Source organism: Hemiscyllium ocellatum, chromosome 10 (assembly GCF_020745735.1).
Source record: "Hemiscyllium ocellatum isolate sHemOce1 chromosome 10, sHemOce1.pat.X.cur, whole genome shotgun sequence".
NCBI lineage: Eukaryota > Metazoa > Chordata > Chondrichthyes > Orectolobiformes > Hemiscylliidae > Hemiscyllium > Hemiscyllium ocellatum.
In genome coordinates this window covers 25,304,149-25,322,070 of record NC_083410.1, presented here as the reverse complement: position 1 = coordinate 25,322,070, position 17,922 = coordinate 25,304,149, and the positions used below count along the sequence as shown (strand labels likewise).

The window sequence follows — 17,922 nt, the reverse complement described above, 5'->3', positions numbered from 1 at the left end:
GGTCTTGTACAGAGACACAGACTATCACAGATTGAAGGAAGTAAACTGCTGACTCACATCAGAAGTGCAATTGGCCTTCATACGAATGATGACAGATGGCAGAAATGATCCAGCTCAAATGTGAAACTCGTGGAAGTTCTGATGTCATGGAGACATTTAATTTTTTTTAGAAAACCAAAAGCTAAAAGTTTTAAATTTTCTTTAAAAGAGGTGCTCCAAAGTTTACAAGGCATTTGGTGAGACCACATCTAGTGTTTTATTCTCCTTACTTAAGGAGGAATATACTTGCATTGCAAGTAGTTTAGAGAAGGCTCACTGGGCTTATTACTGGGATGAAGGTGATAGTCCTATGGAAGGAAGTCTCAGCAAGTTGGGATTATGCTCATTTGAGTTTGAAACAATAAGAAACAAGCTTATTGATGCAATATAATCTGACGGGTCTGAACAGCATTGGTTCGAAGATCTTTTCATGGAGTAAATCAAAAAAGGGTTATGAATTGTTAATATTTTCTGTCCTAGAGGACTGCAAACAGTAAATGGTTATGCGCAAGACAGATGGACAGAATTTTGGGTACCAAGGAACTCAAAACGCTTGGTAATTAGAGCGAGGACGAGAAAACAGAGCTGAGGTAGATATTCAGCCATAATCAGGGGGCGCCACAACGGCGCAGTGGTTAGCACTGCTGTCTCACAGTCCCAGAGACCCGGGTTTGATTCCTGCCTCAGGTGACTGTGTGGAGTTTGCACATTCTTCCAGTGCCTGTGTGGGTTTCCTCTGGGTGCTCTGGTTTCTCCTACAATCCAAAGATGTGCTGGTCAGGTGAATTGGCCATGTTAAATTGCCCATAGTGTTCAGTGCATTAGTCAGGGGTAAAACCTAGAGTAGGGAAATGGGTCTGGGTGGTTTATTTTTCAGAGAATTGGTGTGGACTTATTGGACTGAAGATCCTGTTTCCGAACTGTAGGGAATCTAATCTAATCTTGATGAACAGCAAAATAGGCTCAAGGCGTCAGCAGGGGCCTCACCTTCATTCCCCTACGCCCTCGGATTAATGAGTTCAACACGCGGCGAGATATTGAACAATTCTTCCGCCGCCTTCGCCTCCGTGCCTACTTTCACAACCAAGACTCCCGCCCACCCTCTGACGACCCCTTCTCCCGCCTCCAACACACCCCATCCACCTGGACACCCCGTGCTGGCCTCCTACCCGCCCTCGACCTCTTTATAGCCAACTGCCGCCGTGACATTAACCGACTCAACCTGTCCACCCCTCTCACCCACTCCAATCTCTCACCCTCCGAACGTGCAGCCCTCCACTCCCTCCGCTCCAATCCCAACCTCACCATCAAACTGGCAGACAAGGGAGGCGCGGTAGTAGTTTGGCGCACTGACCTGTATACCGCTGAAGCCAAACGCCAGCTCGCGGACGCCTCCTCTTATCGCCCCCTTGACCACGACCCCACCTCCCACCACCAAACCATCATCTCCCAGACCATCCAGGACCTCATCACCTCAGGGGATCTCCCATCCACCGCCTCCAACCTCATAGTCCCACAACCCCGCACCGCCCGTTTCTACCTCCTGCCCAAAATCCACAAACCTGCCTGCCCCGGCCGACCCATTGTCTCAGCCTGCTCCTGCCCCACCGAACTCATCTCCCAATACCTCGACACGGTCCTGTCCCCTTTAGTCCAAGAACTCCCCACCTACGTTCGGGACACCACCCACGCCCTCCACCTCCTCCAGGATTTTCGCTTCCCCGGTCCCCAACGCCTTATTTTCACTATGGACATCCAGTCCCTGTACACCTCCATCCCCCATCACGAAGGACTCAAAGCCCTTCGCTTCTTCCTTTCCCGCCGCACCAACCAGTACCCTTCCACTGACACCCTCCTTCCACTGACTGAACTGGTCCTCACCCTGAATAACTTCTCTTTTCAATCCTCCCACTTCCTCCAAACTAAAGGAGTTGCCATGGGCACCCGCATGGGCCCCAGCTATGCCTGCCTCTTCGTAGGATATGTGGAACAGTCCATCTTCCGGAACTACACTGGCACCACCCCCCACCTTTTCCTCCGCTACATCGATGACTGTATCGGCGCTGCCTCGTGCTCCCACGAGGAGGTTGAACAGTTCATCAACTTTACTAACACCTTCCATCCCGACCTCAAATTCACCTGGACTGTCTCAGACTCCTCCCTCCCCTTCCTAGGCCTTTCCATTTCTATCTCGGGCGACCGACTCAACACAGACATCTATTATAAACCGACTGACTCCCACAGCTACCTGAACTACACCTCCTCCCACCCTGCCCCCTGTAAAAACGCCATCCCATATTCCCAATTCCTTCGTCTCCACCGCATCTGCTCCCAGGAGGACCAGTTCCAATACCGTACAGCCCAGATGGCCTCCTTCTTCAAGGACCGCATATTCCCCCCAGACGTGATCGACGATGCCCTCCACCGCATCTCCTCCACTTCCCGCTCCTCCGCCCTTGAGCCCCGCTCCTCCAACCGCCACCAAGACATAACCCCACTGGTTCTCACCTACCACCCCAACCTCCGCATACAACGTATCATCCGCCGCCATTTCCTCCACCTCCAAACGGACCCCACCACCAAGGATATATTTCCCTCCCCTCCCCTATCAGCGTTCCGCAAGGACCACTCCCTTCGTGACTCCCTCGTCAGATCCACACCCCCCACCAACCCAACCTCCACCCCCGGCACCTTCCCCTGCAACCGCAGGAAATGTAAAACTTGCGCCCACACCTCCACACTCACTTCCCTCCAAGGCCCCAAGGGATCCTTCCATATCCGCCACAAGTTCACCTGTACCTCCACACACATCATCTATTGCATCCGCTGCACCCGATGTGGCCTCCTCTATATTGGTGAGACAGGCCGCTTACTTGCGGAACGCTTCAGAGAACACCTCCGGGCCGCCCGAACCAACCAACCCAATCACCCCGTGGCTCAACACTTTAACTCTCCCTCCCACTCCACCGAGGACATGCAGGTCCTTGGACTCCTCCACCGGCAGAACACAACAACACGACGGCTGGAGGAGGAGCGCCTCATCTTCCGCCTGGGAACCCTCCAACCACAAGGTATGAATTCAGATTTCTCCAGTTTCCTCATTTCCCCTCCCCCCACCTTGTCTCAGTCGGTTCCCTCAACTCAGCACCGCCCTCCTAACCTGCAATCCTCTTCCTGACCTCTCCGCCCCCACCCCACTCCGGCCTATCACCCTCACCTTGACCTCCTTCCACCTATCCCACCTCCATCGCTCCTCCCCCAAGTCCCTCCTCCCTACCTTTTATCTTAGCCTGCTTCGCTCTCTCTCTTATTCCTGATGAAGGGCTTGTGCTCGAAACGTCGAATTCTCTATTCCTGAGATGCTGCCTGGCCTGCTGTGCTTTGACCAGCAACACATTTGCAGCTGTGATCTCCAGCATCTGCAGACCTCATTTTTTACTCAAGGGGTTTTAGGCCTAATACAGGTTTTTATACGTAGAGTTCAGGTACTGTATAGCCATAAAGGAAATAATGCAAAATTTACAGATGAAATCAGAAACATGGTTTAATGCAAAGTGAACTGCATGCAACATGAGGGAAAACAGATTAGTACATTGGTTCTCTGAATGTTAATGCAGAGGCATAAAGGCAGCAGAGAGAATATAGAGAGAATGCACACTTATGAAAAGGAGTGCAGAGCAACTACAGATTCAGCTACTCAAATCTTTGGTGTCCTTTTTTAAGCTCTCAACATTAAGAAGCATGGACAGACAGATTACAGAAGGTGATTATGACGGAACATCATGAATGAAGGTTATGAAGGGTTTGAATGGAAAATCCAAGAATATTTTCACCTGATAAAAGGTTAGCAACAATGTGCTCAGTAAAACTGTATGAGCATTCAGCTAAAGGTGTAGCTTGGAAGACACCAGCCAGCACGGTCTCTTGCTGAGCACAGAACGAAAGTAGGAACACATTAAAACCTATCGGAGTTGCCCAGCAAGAATGAAGGAATTGGCCACACTGAATATTGAAGGAAATGTTGGTTAAGAATAGAAATATTCTTAATATTAAAAAATATGTGGAAAAACATGGAAGAGCTGAAGAGTGAACGCTTCAATTTCCATCTGTCATTTTAAGGATTCACTGACCTGACAAGTTGAACAGTAAGAAAATTGAAGGGATGCCAGGAGAAATGCAGAGGAATCATGTTTCCAGCTAAAGTAGTGAAAACAGTACCCCTAATAACCTGTAATATTTGAAATGGTAGCTTCTCTCTTTAAGAGCTGAAGGTGGCTCTAATACTCCAGAAGGAGCCTATTCAAGGTTCTACCATCCCATGGGAATTTCACATACATTCTGAAGCTAGGTGTTTTGCCCATACAGTCACCACAATGTGTGGGGAACCATGCATCTGGACAAGTAACAGGCCCAACACCACTCTGCCATTATTTGCACGAGACTCCCACTGGGTCACTGCTTACTCATAAGCTGACTCATTCACCATCAGCATCATTGCAGTTTTGACTTTTACATCAACAAAAATATCAAAGAATAATTCTTCCCCTCAAACATTTCCTCCCACACCTTGATCAAGAGATGAACTGCCAGACCGTGAATCAAAAATAACTTATGAATGTATTTTGGATACCTACCTTTTATTTCCTCTAAAAAGGCATGATTGCATAAAGTGAACAAAAAAAGTGTTAGTTTTGCCTTAAATGCTCTTTGCTGTTCTAAAATAAACTGGTATTAAAAACAATATAGTCCATTAAAGCAGCTTAAGTGAACAAAGAGCATTTATGTTGCAACAGAAAAGACTACTGACTTGGATGAGCCATTTAGAAATATAGAAACAATTGCATAGGAAGGTAAAACAAATTTTCTCATGGTTAAAGGGTATGGAACCAGGATGCAGAATTACAAGATTATATTTTTTGACTTGGGTCATGGCAGAAGTTGTTCTTTTACATACAATGTGAGGCCACATGTTGCACTTGTGAAGTTAGCAACTGCAACAGACTTCATAGCAACATGAACGGGCAATGTGTTAGTATAATGGTGAGGTCACTTAACTACGAATCCACAAGCCCATACCAAGGCACTGGGGACACAGATTCAAATCTCACCACAGCAGTCAAGTGGAATGTGAATTTAATTCATAAATTCTGGAATAAAGGGACAGTAAGTATTTGATCAGTAAGAGTAACCACTTCAATCATTCTCATTTGTAGTTAAAAAAACCTCATTTGGCTTTTGACTACCTATTAGGGAAGGCAATCTGTCATCCTTACCAGTGTAACTCCAGACCCACAGCAATGGCTGCCCACTCAGTGGCCTCTACTGTCCTTCAGTTCAAGCGCAATTAATACAAATGCTGCCAGTGACACCAATGGATGATCAGAAAAGATGGAGAAAGAAAAAGCATTTGCGAGTCAATTGCCTGAAGCATCTTAAGATCCAGGTGGCTCTTCCGATAGGCCCTCCTTAAATATCTTAAAATATATTTTAAATTTATGCAAAAATCATTAAAGCTTGCACTTAAATAAAAGCAAAAGTTATGTGGATGCCAAATATTGTCAGCAGGTTAGGCAGCAGTGGCAATAAAAACAGAGGTTAATTTTCCAGGTGTTTGACCTTGCATGGAGGTCTGATGACAGAAAAAAAAACAGAACCTGAAACATTAACTTCAATTTTTCACCTCACCCAGAATATTCCCAGCATTTTCAATAGTTTGCATTTCTATTTTAACTTGTTGGCTTATCCCTCTTTTTTATGTGCGCACTCTGACGGGGGGTGTGGCGGGGGGGGGGGGGGGGGGGGGGAGTGGTGGTGGTTTAAAAAGTGGGATAATTTCACCGAAGCTCACTTCTCCTTTTGAAGGGAAAGGGGCTGTTTAAAACCAAGAAAAAATATGTTTCCCCCTCAAAAACAACTTGCAGATGAGAACCTGCTGATACAGCTAATATTGTTCATGTTACTGAGATTACTCAGTAGAAATTGCAATGTCTTCTGATTCCTATAAACTAGAACTAATCACACATTTAGACTCCATGCTGGAGCTTAATAGACAGTATTCTTCTTTCTGCTTTTCGTGTAGTTGGTGAACTGAGAGACTGATGCATTGTTGCTCAGAAACCATTGCACCCTGACAATATGTTCACAATTAGGCTCTCTCGCTCGATGAACACTATCAGACTGAACTTCATTAGAAGGCAGGGTTGTGTTGCATCTAAATAATTTGACACTTAGACTGGTGAGTGCTTTAGTGCATCAAGTTGCCACCCACATGCATGGACCTTTAGCATAAAAGAATATTAGGGTCTGCACTGACCACCAGCTGCAGAAAAGACTGAGCCTTGGTTTCAACTGGCTCTGTGCCAGAACAAGTCTCCACTTACCTGCTTCTCAAATCAGTGCAGATCAGAATTTATTGGTGGGGGGAGGGGGGTGTCACATGCACCAGGTGGGCTAGGAGGCCCCATGAAGGGGGATGGCAATAGCCTATTGGTCTGGATTAACAGGCTAGTAATAATACCATGTTCTAGTTACCAGGACTCAAATCCCACCATGGCAGACGGTGGAATTTGAATTCAATAAAATTTCTGGAATTTTAAAAAAAAAGTCGAATGATGACCGTGAATCAATTGTCGATTGTCAGAAAAACTCCATCTGGTTGACGACTGTCAGTTAGGGTAGGAAGCTGCCATCCTTACATGACCTGGCCTACATGGGACTCCAGGCCCGCAACAATGTGGTTTTACTCTTAACTGTCCTGTGGTCTAGCTCGCGATGCCCTCATCCCACGAATTAATAAAACAAAGTGCAAAGAGACCAAAGATACAACAACCAACAGACTTCAGCTTTATTGAAATAAACCTTTCAAACATTTGGCTCTTTACTCATCACATTTGCTCACCAGTTTCTGCAGACTTCAGGTTTCCCTCTGTCCAGGGCTTGGCAGGTGGCCACACAGCCTGAATTTTCCCAGGGATGCGACCTTCCACGTGGTCTCGTGACTGGGTCGGTTGGCTGACTGCTGCCCACGTGTACAGCTTGTCTTGCTTTATCCAAGAACCAAACAAGGGGAAAAAAAAACAAAGCCAGCATTAACTTTCACTGATGAGGGAGAACAGCTATAGTCTTTCAAGTGGATTAGAAAACAAACAGTGCTTCTTACAAAACAGCTTCAAAACTGTACACTGGAGAGCCAGAGTCTGAGAAAGGATTGCATCAAAAAGAACACAAGAAAACGCATGTTTCCCACAATCCAAATATATCATGCTTTATGCTACACCCCATTTCAAAAGTAGAAGTGAGAGCTGTCTTTTGGGATATTTCCTGTACAATACTAAGAGTTATACCACTACACTGCTTTACCTGCCCAAAACTGCTATCCGGCTCTGGTATTCCCTTGGTCTGCAGATCATGGTGGGCGATTAAGGCCTCGTTACATTTTCGTCGCACAGTCCTCTTCAACCTCAGTAAAGCTAGGTCAGGATCTGCTTGTTTCATTTTGCAAAGAGTCTCTCGCTCACCTACTTTAGTGTCCTTCCTCACTATCAGCAAGTTTGTGAAAACCTCTGGAACTTTCCCTTCTAAGGCAGAAGTGGAGGTCTCACAGGACCAGTTATTGTTACAGTCATCAAGAAATCTATTCCTTCTGGGTACCACATCAGCATTTTCCACACTGGTTTCAGTTGCAATCTGATCACAATAATCGATTGATGCAGAGCCAAAAATACTCCCGGCACGGCTTCTGCAGTTCAGACTGGGTGGTGGCTGGCCCATTTGCACTCTCTTCACACTGTTCTCTCTCATCATTAAAGCATTTTCATTTCCACTACTGCAAACCACCACCCCATTTATCCCCTCATAAACATCACCACCTTCATTGTTGTTGCTCGATTCCTGGTCCCACGCTTTTAACCACTCTGTCGAGACCAAGTGTTGCAACGCAGTTACTTCAGCTGCTTGCCTTTTCTCTGACAGAAAACCAGGAGGTATTGAAGAGGCTTTGTCTGTTTTCTCAGCTAAGCAGGAACTTACTGTAGTTGTTTCTGCTGTTTCCAATGCAGTGCTCAGGATATTAGCCAAACTCCGGCTGTTGCTCATCGCTTTACAAGAGGATTGTTCAGTTTGGCCTTGCATTTTATCACACACATCTACTGCTCCCTTATCACAAACAGACATCCATAATTTTTTCCGGGCTTGCTGAGTTCCACCGCACATCCTTCAACTTTTATTATCCATGATCAAATATTCTGCTGTGTTGTACTTCCATAGTTCAACTGTAGCAGAATAATCCTTTGAAGGTTTAGCAGGGTCCTCACTGAAATCTTCATTTTTCTTTACATTCTATTACCTGATGATGATTTCCCTCACATCTTACTGCATCACAAGGCTCCTTGTGCAATGTCCACAGCATCTGCAGGGCTCAGAGATGGCAACGCATACAGACCTGAGATATCAACTTCCAATGTAACTGATCTGGTATCAGACGACACACAAGACTGCACTAAATCATTAAACAGCCAGGTTATAGCGACACGCTAATCCTCTCCTACACTCAGTTCAAAATTATCTGAGTATTAAAAACCAGCATAGTCATTCACTATAAAACTACCCACTGTTATACAGTGTATTTGTTTGCAACATGCACAGACAAGGGCACTAGACAGGGTTATTGTGAGCTGAATGCTTACAAGACAAAGTCAGCATTAGACCAGTTAGAAAAAAAGCAAATTTGCATAAACTTGAGCAGGATTCAGTGCCTGGCTCAGCGATGTGGTTAGAACAGCAACATTCTTACTTTTACTTTCCACGCTCTAATCCGACCAGCTGAATATTCAGTAAAATCACACAAACAACAAATCCTAGTCGACCAGATTAATATTGGCTTGTTAAAAGTTACGTTACAAACATTGGGATATACTGCAGGAAAAGAAAAATGTGCTGAAAGGGGAAGTTACAATCTACATCAAGAAAGAAAGAGAGATGAGAAATTCATTGTCACAGAGGTGGGAGTATTGAAAGAACAATTTGCTGACTCATGTTGGGGAATATTCATGGGACTGAGTTTTGCAGTGAGCAGCAAAGACAGCTTCTCAAAAGCAACCAGTGATGGGATTTCACATTTCGCAACGTTTATCTCAATCTGGTGATGTTGAAGGGAACAGCAGACATCCAACAACAATGGTAATCAAGCTCAAGGTGTCAACCACACTGAAGCATTCTAACAGACATCAAACCAGGAGGTTAAAAGCCCGGCTCTGCCTACAATTTCTATAAAGTTTAGGGCATGAAATAATAATGAAGACACTTATGTTAGCCTGAAATATCAAAATTAAAGACTATTAAAATGCTATAAGATCAGTAATAGCAAACATCAATACTTAGAGAATGCCAACTTTCACGATGAGAGATTATTCAGTAGTAAGTATAACTCTACATATTCTGGATTATTGACGCTAGAAGAGCACAGCAGTTCAGGCACCATCTGAGGAGTAAAATCGACATTTCGGGCAAAAGCCCTTCATCAGGAATAAAAGGAGAGAGCCTGAAGCGTGGAGAGATAAGCTAGAGGAGGGTGGGGGTGGGGAGAAAGTAGCATAGAGTACAATAGGTGATGAATTGTTGAGTAACTTATTTCCACCATTCCCAGTTATTACACAGTTTTTAAAAAAAACTGGTACGGGAAAAAAAAAAGCCCACCTGCAAGTGGACATAATTCCCTGTCGTAGGTATTTATTTGAATAAGCATTTCACGAGCTGGGACGTGAATGCTGCATAAACAATCTTCTCGAATAGGAACTTTCTTGCCCTGTTGAAAAGGAGACTAATGAGTTACTGCATCAGTTCATCTCTAGGAGTAGGGGGCAATGATGTAGTATGAAAGACAATCGCCTAGTAGGGAGGTGATGGTATTGTCAGTGGACTTGTAATCTAAAGTTGTGGGTTCTGTAGAGCTGGGTTGAGATCCCATCACAACAAACGGTGGAATTTGAATTTGAAAAACTGAAGTGAAGCCTAATGGTGAAACCATTGATCATAAAGACACTGGATAAAAGCAAATTACTGCAGATGCTGGAATCTAAAACCAAAAGAGAAAATGCTGGAAAATCTCAGCAGGTCTGGTAGCAGCTGTAAGGAGAGAAAAGAGCTGACGTTTCGAGTCTAACTGATCCTTTGTCAAAGCTAAAAAAAGGGAGAAATAGTATAAATACCTCCCTATTCCGCCACTTTTTTTTTTCAAAAGTGGAGAAATAGGGAGGTACTTGTACTATTTCTCCCTTTTTTTTTAGCTTTGGCAAAGGGTCGGTTAGATTCGAAATGTCAGCTCTTTTCTCTCCTTACAGATGCTGCCAGACCTGCTGAGATTTTCCAGCATTTTCTCATTTGATCATAAAAACCCATTTGGTTCACAAACTTTCTTTGTGGAATGAAATCCGCCATCTCTAACTGGTCTGGCCTACGTGCGACACTAAAAAGGCCAATAACACTACTAAAATATACAAAAGAAACCAGACCGATTGGAAACAATAGCAAACTCATTCCAGTTGACTCTACAAAGTCCTCTTTATTAACATCTGAGGAATAGTGTCAAGATTGAAGAGCTGTCTCAAGCATTAGGCTGACATTGCAGACAGAAGGTCTCCCAGATACACCATCAATGGTGGTGATGTCCTGTCCCATTAGCAAGTCAGATCCAACAGACTGGCAACAGTGGTACCCAGTGCCCTGGGAGGCCTCTGCTTTCAATCTGGATCCAAAAGGAGCCTCATGGCATCAGAGCAAACATTAGCAAGGGAAAACCTCCTGCTAATGACCAAGTACTGCCTAATATCATTTGCATAGTTGAGGTTGTGGGTTGGGTAGGTGCTAGGGAACATTGGTCAATTTCTGTGGTACATTTTTGCAGATGACACACACTACTGCTATGTGATTGCCACCATATCCATAAACAGTCACTCCACCACCTAGAATAACAAAAAAAAACAGCAGATGCAGGGGCAAAAACCAACCCTGCAAGCAACATTCCCCGTTAGCGACACGGCTGTGCTCCAAAAAACAAACAAACATTCGACCACACCAATCACAGCATTGATTTCCAATTCCAGTCATTCTGTTGCCACACTCCATGGCCTATACAGCTGGAGAGAAAATAAGAGGGATTGCTGCTTTCAGGTTTTCCTCCAAAAACACACAACAACCCATGAATGAACAGAAGACAAAGCAAAGCAATAAGTAGAGAAGAGAGAAAGTTCCCTTGCCACACCCCCTGCTCCCTCATTTCATAATGTAATGATATTGCAGTTTTGTATTCACAAAAAAAAATCAACAGATGCTATATTTTCACAGTCACAGAAAGAAAAACGTTGCTCAAAGTGCAACTAATATTCAAACTTCAGTCTCTATGAGGTGAGGAGAGAAAATTAGTGCTGGATCAAATAAGGACTGGAGTTTAACATTGAAGGGGATCTTCCAGTGTTGTACTTTAAAGACAAGTACTACATCAACAAAGGTTTTGACCCTTAAAGCAAGCAGTTTGGACTCAAATTCAAGCACTGAAAGCAAAGAGACATTTTCAGTAACAATCCTTTGGTGTCAGGAGTAAAAGACAGTCAGTGTAATTTATACCCCATCTTTTTTGCCTCACCAAATTCAAGGACATTGAATGTACCACTGCACATTGGGAAATGTTTTATTAAAATGACTGCCATGTTTGTCACACAAGTCAGCATTTAAAAACGTAGCAATGGTACTTGAATCAAAATAAATGCTAACAAAGCACATTTGCAAAGCTCAAGGACATAGAATCCCTAGTCTGGAATCAGACCATTTGGCCCATCAAGTCCACATCAACCCTCCAAAGAGCATCCGACCTAGACCCACACATCCCCATCCTCTTTCTGTAACCCTGCATTTCCCATGCCTGCACATCCCGAGATGCTATGAGCAATTTAGCATGATCAATCCATCAAAAGTACAGATGGGAGTTTGGACCATGGGAGGAATCTGGTGCACCTGGAAGAAACTGATGCAGACACTGGGAGAATGTGTAGACTCCATACAAAGAAACAGTCAGTCAGTCACTTGAAGTTGGAATCAAACCCAGGTCTCTGGTGCTGAGAGGTCACTGGGCCCCCGTGTGGCTCTGGAACATTAAGACTAAGGTAAGTCTTCAGTTTCTGCGCATCAATGATGCGTAAAAAGACTATACATTGGACATGTGGAGATCAACTCATTTCTACACAGAAACATGACTAACGTTCTTGCACTAAATTCATATTTATGCACAGCAAGTGCAAAATTTAAGAGGGTTAGCTTCTTTTGAAAGCACTAATTATGCAGCAGGATTAAGTGGCCTGTATTGTTTTAAGATTGTATGTTTATCCAAAGGTGCAATTTTTGTAGAAATCAGCAAAAACTGACTCACGTTAATGCTCTTGCTCAGTGTCAATTGATTTTTGCAGATGCTGTGCGAAAAAAAATTTACCATAAAGACCGCTCTCTAAACTCCCACAGCTTCCTTTAATCCATTTGGAGCCTGTACTGCCACAGAACAAAAGGCATGTACTGAAACAAGCAGGGCAGTGACCAAACGAAGACAAAGGAACAGCAAGTTGACGGCAGAAAAATCCCTAAGTTGTTCTGATGTGCTATAAACAGACCCATGTGGCTATATGGGAAAACTGCTATCATTTAAAAAGCAGGGCCAGTTATGCTGTTGCAATAATGAATGTACTTCAGTAAAAGGAGAGCTCAAGTCTGAAAGGACAACATTGTTAAAACCTGAACTTTGTATTGGGATTATGTACTCAGGATCAGCACGTTACCAGCAGGGTTTCTGGCATTTACAATACTTGCTGGCAGTCAACCACGGTTTGGCAGAATGTCAAACTGTTACATTTTATGTTCCTTTAAAAATGAAGCACAAAGTAGAAAAGCAGCCCAAGGTTAAAAAGTTAGAAGTGCTTTGATCTAGATTCTCATTTGGTACACTAGCCATGGTTCATACATCATAAAACAGGGCTTAGATGCCTTATCCATGCGCAGTTAATTAATTCTCTGGTCCTTATACCATGCAACGGGAAACAAACATTGCTGCAAACTTTGAATACATGCTCAAAACTGCGAAATCCAGATCGGGGATTTGATTCACTTCATTCAGTATTTCACCTCTCCCTGAAAATACAAATACTTATATGTTAATAATCAAATTCTTTCTGGACATCATTCCCTATTTCTACTTGGTGTGGAATTAAAAATCTTGGCCATTTTTCCCTCATCAAATGAAAAATAAAAAACTTGGTGCCGTGAATAATTGGTTGCTTGACAACTTTACACTACTGACACCAGGTCAATTTCACCACTGCTAGATTTTACAATTATTCACCGCAATCCAAATTTTAGTCAAATCAGTTGATCAAGAGATGCAGTAAGATGCTGTCCGCTATCTGCAAAGTATTATACCAGCTAATAATCCAAATACTGAGGGAGTCATATTTATAAAAGAATTCCTTCACATAGTAATGGAATCAAATCTGACTGACACAAATCAACACTTTCTAAGCTACTAGGGTGTGTTTAATTTAAAAAAACAGCAAATGAAGTGAAACAAAGACTAGCACCTGAGAAATTTAAGATCTTGCTGCAAGTGAAAGGTGCATTTGTTCATTATTGCAATGGGATTTCTGAATGTCAGTACAGAGTTTTGCAAATGTCACAACAGGTAGCTAAGATGTGTTGCAATGATGATCTCAACTGGTGTACCTGATTTTTTTAAAAAATCTACCTTTTAGTTAACAACAGTAGTCATTCACCAAAAATCACTGCAGTGTTTCTCTAACAGACTTTTAATGCTCAAGAGACAAATATAAAACAAACCAGGTTATCTACTTGTCTCAAAAATAAATTTTAAAAAATTAGCAAAACAGTTGTCAATAAAAATTCCCCAACATCACTTTGCAGTGATTCAGATCCAGATAAAACTACCCCATTAAGTTTGCTATTCACAAGATTTTCTCAGATGTTTGTGCTGAATTTCAGTGCTCTCTTTGCTTCCCTGATGGACTTAAAAAAATGCAAGAATTTTGAATGGATAAATATTTCAGAGCACCATGCTGACTACCGCCTGGGTTTAATCACCATTTTATGAGAAACCATTTCAACTGGCTGTCGGCATCAGTAATATCAATGTTTGCTTGTGCTGTGTCGTCATGGGAAGAGGAGATGGGGACCAAATACAATCAGTTATTTATCCCAATTAAATGTGCGTCAACAGAAATACTCAAGAGGAGAATGTCAGAGTCTGGTCCTGGCTAACAAATATTTGTGATTTACATACTAACAGTTCTTCAGAGGGTTGTCTGTTTATACGGATCACAATGCTGGTGTTTTTCAGAATGATTGAGTCAAGAAAACTCATTATTATATAGTTAAACTGTAACAAAACAATTATAATCAATAATATTCTAGCAGAAGCTTTAAAGGACAAACAAATAATATGAATACGATCAAAATGTAGTTGTGTCTGATTATTATTAAAAAAAGTCTTGTGTTTAATGAGTTTTATTTCTGTTAATGCTGAATAGAAACAGTGATAACGCTGATAGAAAATGGCACTGAATGATACCGATCTCCTGGGGAGATTCAGCTCCAAAGTTTTCTTACAAGAAACCTCATGCACACCTTAGATTTAAAATTTTTAATAACTTGCAGATTTCAAAGCAAACATTACTGTGCAACTTATAGACCAATATAAACTTTTCTCTCATGTCAACTGTGCTTGCCCTATACAGTTCTCTATTCCACTTTTGATATATAGTGAGGGATTAGAGTTTCTATTGAGGTCCTGGGGTTACCATTGAGCAGAAACTGAACTGGACTAGCCACATAAATACTGTCACTACAGGAGCAGGTCAGAGGCTAGGAATCTTGCAATGAGTAACTCATCTGACTCAGCAAAGCCTGTTCACTGGTCAGGAATGTGGTATAATACTCCCCACTTGCCTGCATAAGTGCAGACAAGAAGCTTGATACTATCAAGAATAAAGCTGTCTTCTTGATTGGCACCACAAACATTCAGTCCCTCTACCACTGACGCTCAGTGGAGGGAGCACATACCATCTACAAGACGCACTGCAGAGATTCAACAAAGCTCCTTAGACAGCACCTTCCAAACACAACCACTTCTATTCCAAAGACAAAGGCGGCAGTTATATAGGAATACCACCACCTGCACACTCCCCTCCAAGCCATTTGGAATGTCACTGGGTCACATTTCTGGACTTGCCTTCCTAATGGCTTTGCGTGACCAGATATGAAGCACATGGATAGCAATGGTTCAAGGCAGCAGCTCACTACGACCACCTTCAAGGGCAAGTAGGGACAGGTAATAAACACTGGTTCAGGCAGCACCACTCATAACCCACAAGTAAACTTAAATAAAACATCTTCACTCCTCCCAGTCATAAAGTGTAAAGGTATCCTTCAGTGCCATTTTCTATCAACTTTATTACTGTTTCTATTCGGCATTAACAGTAATAAACCTCATTAAACACAAGACTTTTTAATAATAAGCATACACAACTACATTTTGATCATAGTATTCATATTATTGGTATTTGTTCTTAAAGTTTCTGCTAGAATATGAATTATATCATTACCAAAAACTGTAACAAAACAATGAGTTTTTTTTAACTCAATCATTCTGAAAAACACCAGAGTTGTGATCCATATATACAAACAACCTTCTGAAGAACTGTTAGTACGTAAATCACAAATATTTGTACAGTCAGGATCAGACTCTGGCTTTCTACTCTTGAGTATCTCTGTTGACACACATTTACTTTGTTGGATAAATAACTGATTAGGCATTTGGTCCCCAACTCCTCTTCCTATGACAACACAGCACAAACAAAATGTTGATACACTGATGCCTACAGCCAGTTGAAATGGTTCCTCAGAAAATGGTGATTTAAACCCATGCGGTAGTCTGAAGTACTTATCCATTCAAAATTCTTGCATTTCTTTAAGTCCCGCACAAACATCTGATAAAATCCACTCTTCCCGTTTATAGAGTAGAATCACAGAATCCCTACAGTATGGAACCAAGGCATACAGCCCCATTGAGTCTAACTTGACCCTTTAAAGTGCATCCCACCCACCACCCACATTGCTATCCTATGCCTGTAACCCTGCATTTCCCATGGCTAATCCACCTAGCCTGCACATCCCTAGACACTATGGGAAGCTGTGTACCTGTGAAGCCACCTTGCCGCCCTAACATATTTGCAAAATTTCACATTTTGCCTCTGAGAAAATTGAAGATAACCCTTTTCTTGCTTCTCTTATCATGGGGTAATTTGACCATACCCCATGATATGACACAAATAAGTCACTTGCACTTTGATCCAAATTTGGCAGACAGTGAATTTGCCAACTTGGCTCTTTGTAGCTGATAAGACAGTGAGTGTTATAAATGATCTTCCCAGGTTTGGTCAAACACAACCATGCCATTGTGTTGTGCAATATAGTTGCGTGGGCGGCACGGTGGCACAGTGGTTAGCACTGCTGCCTCACAGCGCCTGAAGACCCGGGTTCAATTCCCGACTCAGGCGACTGACTGTGTGGAGTTTGCACGTTCTCCCCGTGTCTGCGTGGGTTTCCTCCGGGTGCTCCGGTTTCCTCCCACAGTCCAAAGATGTGCGGGTCAGGTGAATTGGCCATGCTAAATTGCCCATAGTGTTAGGTAAGGGGTAATGTAGGGGTATGGGTGGGTTTCGCTTCGGCGGGTCGGTGTGGACTTGTTGGGCCGAAGGGCCTGTTTCCACACTGTAAGTCTAAGTCTAAATAATCCTTCAACCGTGTTTAATTCAACCACCATGGTGGCATTGCAAAAACTAATAGTTCTTTGCATGTATCAGTCAACGGAACTTGCCAATATCCTTGTCACATATCAATTTTTGTAAATCATCATGCATGTCTAATCCTTCCAGTACATTCCACCAATTTGTTACCGTGTTAAATCGATAGCCTTTGTGATATTACTGGAACTGATGGATTGCAACATCCTAGGTCCAGTACCATGATTCAATTCAATGTAATTGACCATCACAAACTTGATTTCTTCCCTTACTGGAGATAAACTCTCTGGGTTGTAGTTATGTAGAGAATGCACCCCTTTATTAATATCACACACCAACACAGCTTTCCTAGCTTATTTACATACATCAACTCAAGTCTGTAATAGGCTGTGTCACATAACTTAAGTATTTCTATATTACCCAATCTGAATACAGGAAGGTCAACTTCTGATTCATTGATTCATTTATGAATTTTTCTGAATGATGCTTCACTATTAATTTTCAACACTAACTACAATTCTGTTCAGATTAACTTAACATAATGTTTCAAGTATTAACATGGCACACGGTGATTTCTTTTTCTTCTCCAATCTAGAGTTCTTGTTACATAACTTGCATCAAGTTTCTTTTCAATTTGATAAGTCTGTGAATCTCACTTTAATAATGGTCTAGAAACAAGTAACACTATTGCCACCAGCAACATAACTGCAAGCTTTGGCCTTTTCATCAGTTCCAATTTTCATTCTTTGGTAAGAACATTTCAAATGGTCAAAACATAAGCTTTGGTTAGTTTTACTCAAAAATCTGACACTTCAAATCATAGCCTCTGATCTTTCTGTCATAAAGTTTTCTTCAATTAAAATTTAAAATGCCTCCTCATCTCACACACACACACACTGAGAAATGCTCATGGGATCTAAGATTGCTGGCTGGGCCAACATTTATTACCCATCCTTCGTTGTCCTTGAGAAGGTGGTGGTGAGCTGCCTTCTTGAACTGTCCATGTGCTTTACGTAGACCACAGTGCCCTAAA

The 17,922-nt window shown here is 42.6% G+C and overlaps 1 protein-coding gene across 1 annotated transcript in view; it reads right to left on the bottom strand.

The window, feature by feature from the left end:
- Window positions 1-17,922, bottom strand: part of fmn2b (formin 2b) — a 451,369-nt gene that overhangs the window by 372,064 nt on the left and 61,383 nt on the right. Inside the window, exon 3 of the mRNA XM_060830804.1 lies at window positions 6,938-7,082. Coding sequence (XP_060686787.1) covers window positions 6,938-7,082 — 145 coding nt within the window. The remainder of the gene's footprint in view (window positions 1-6,937; window positions 7,083-17,922) is intronic.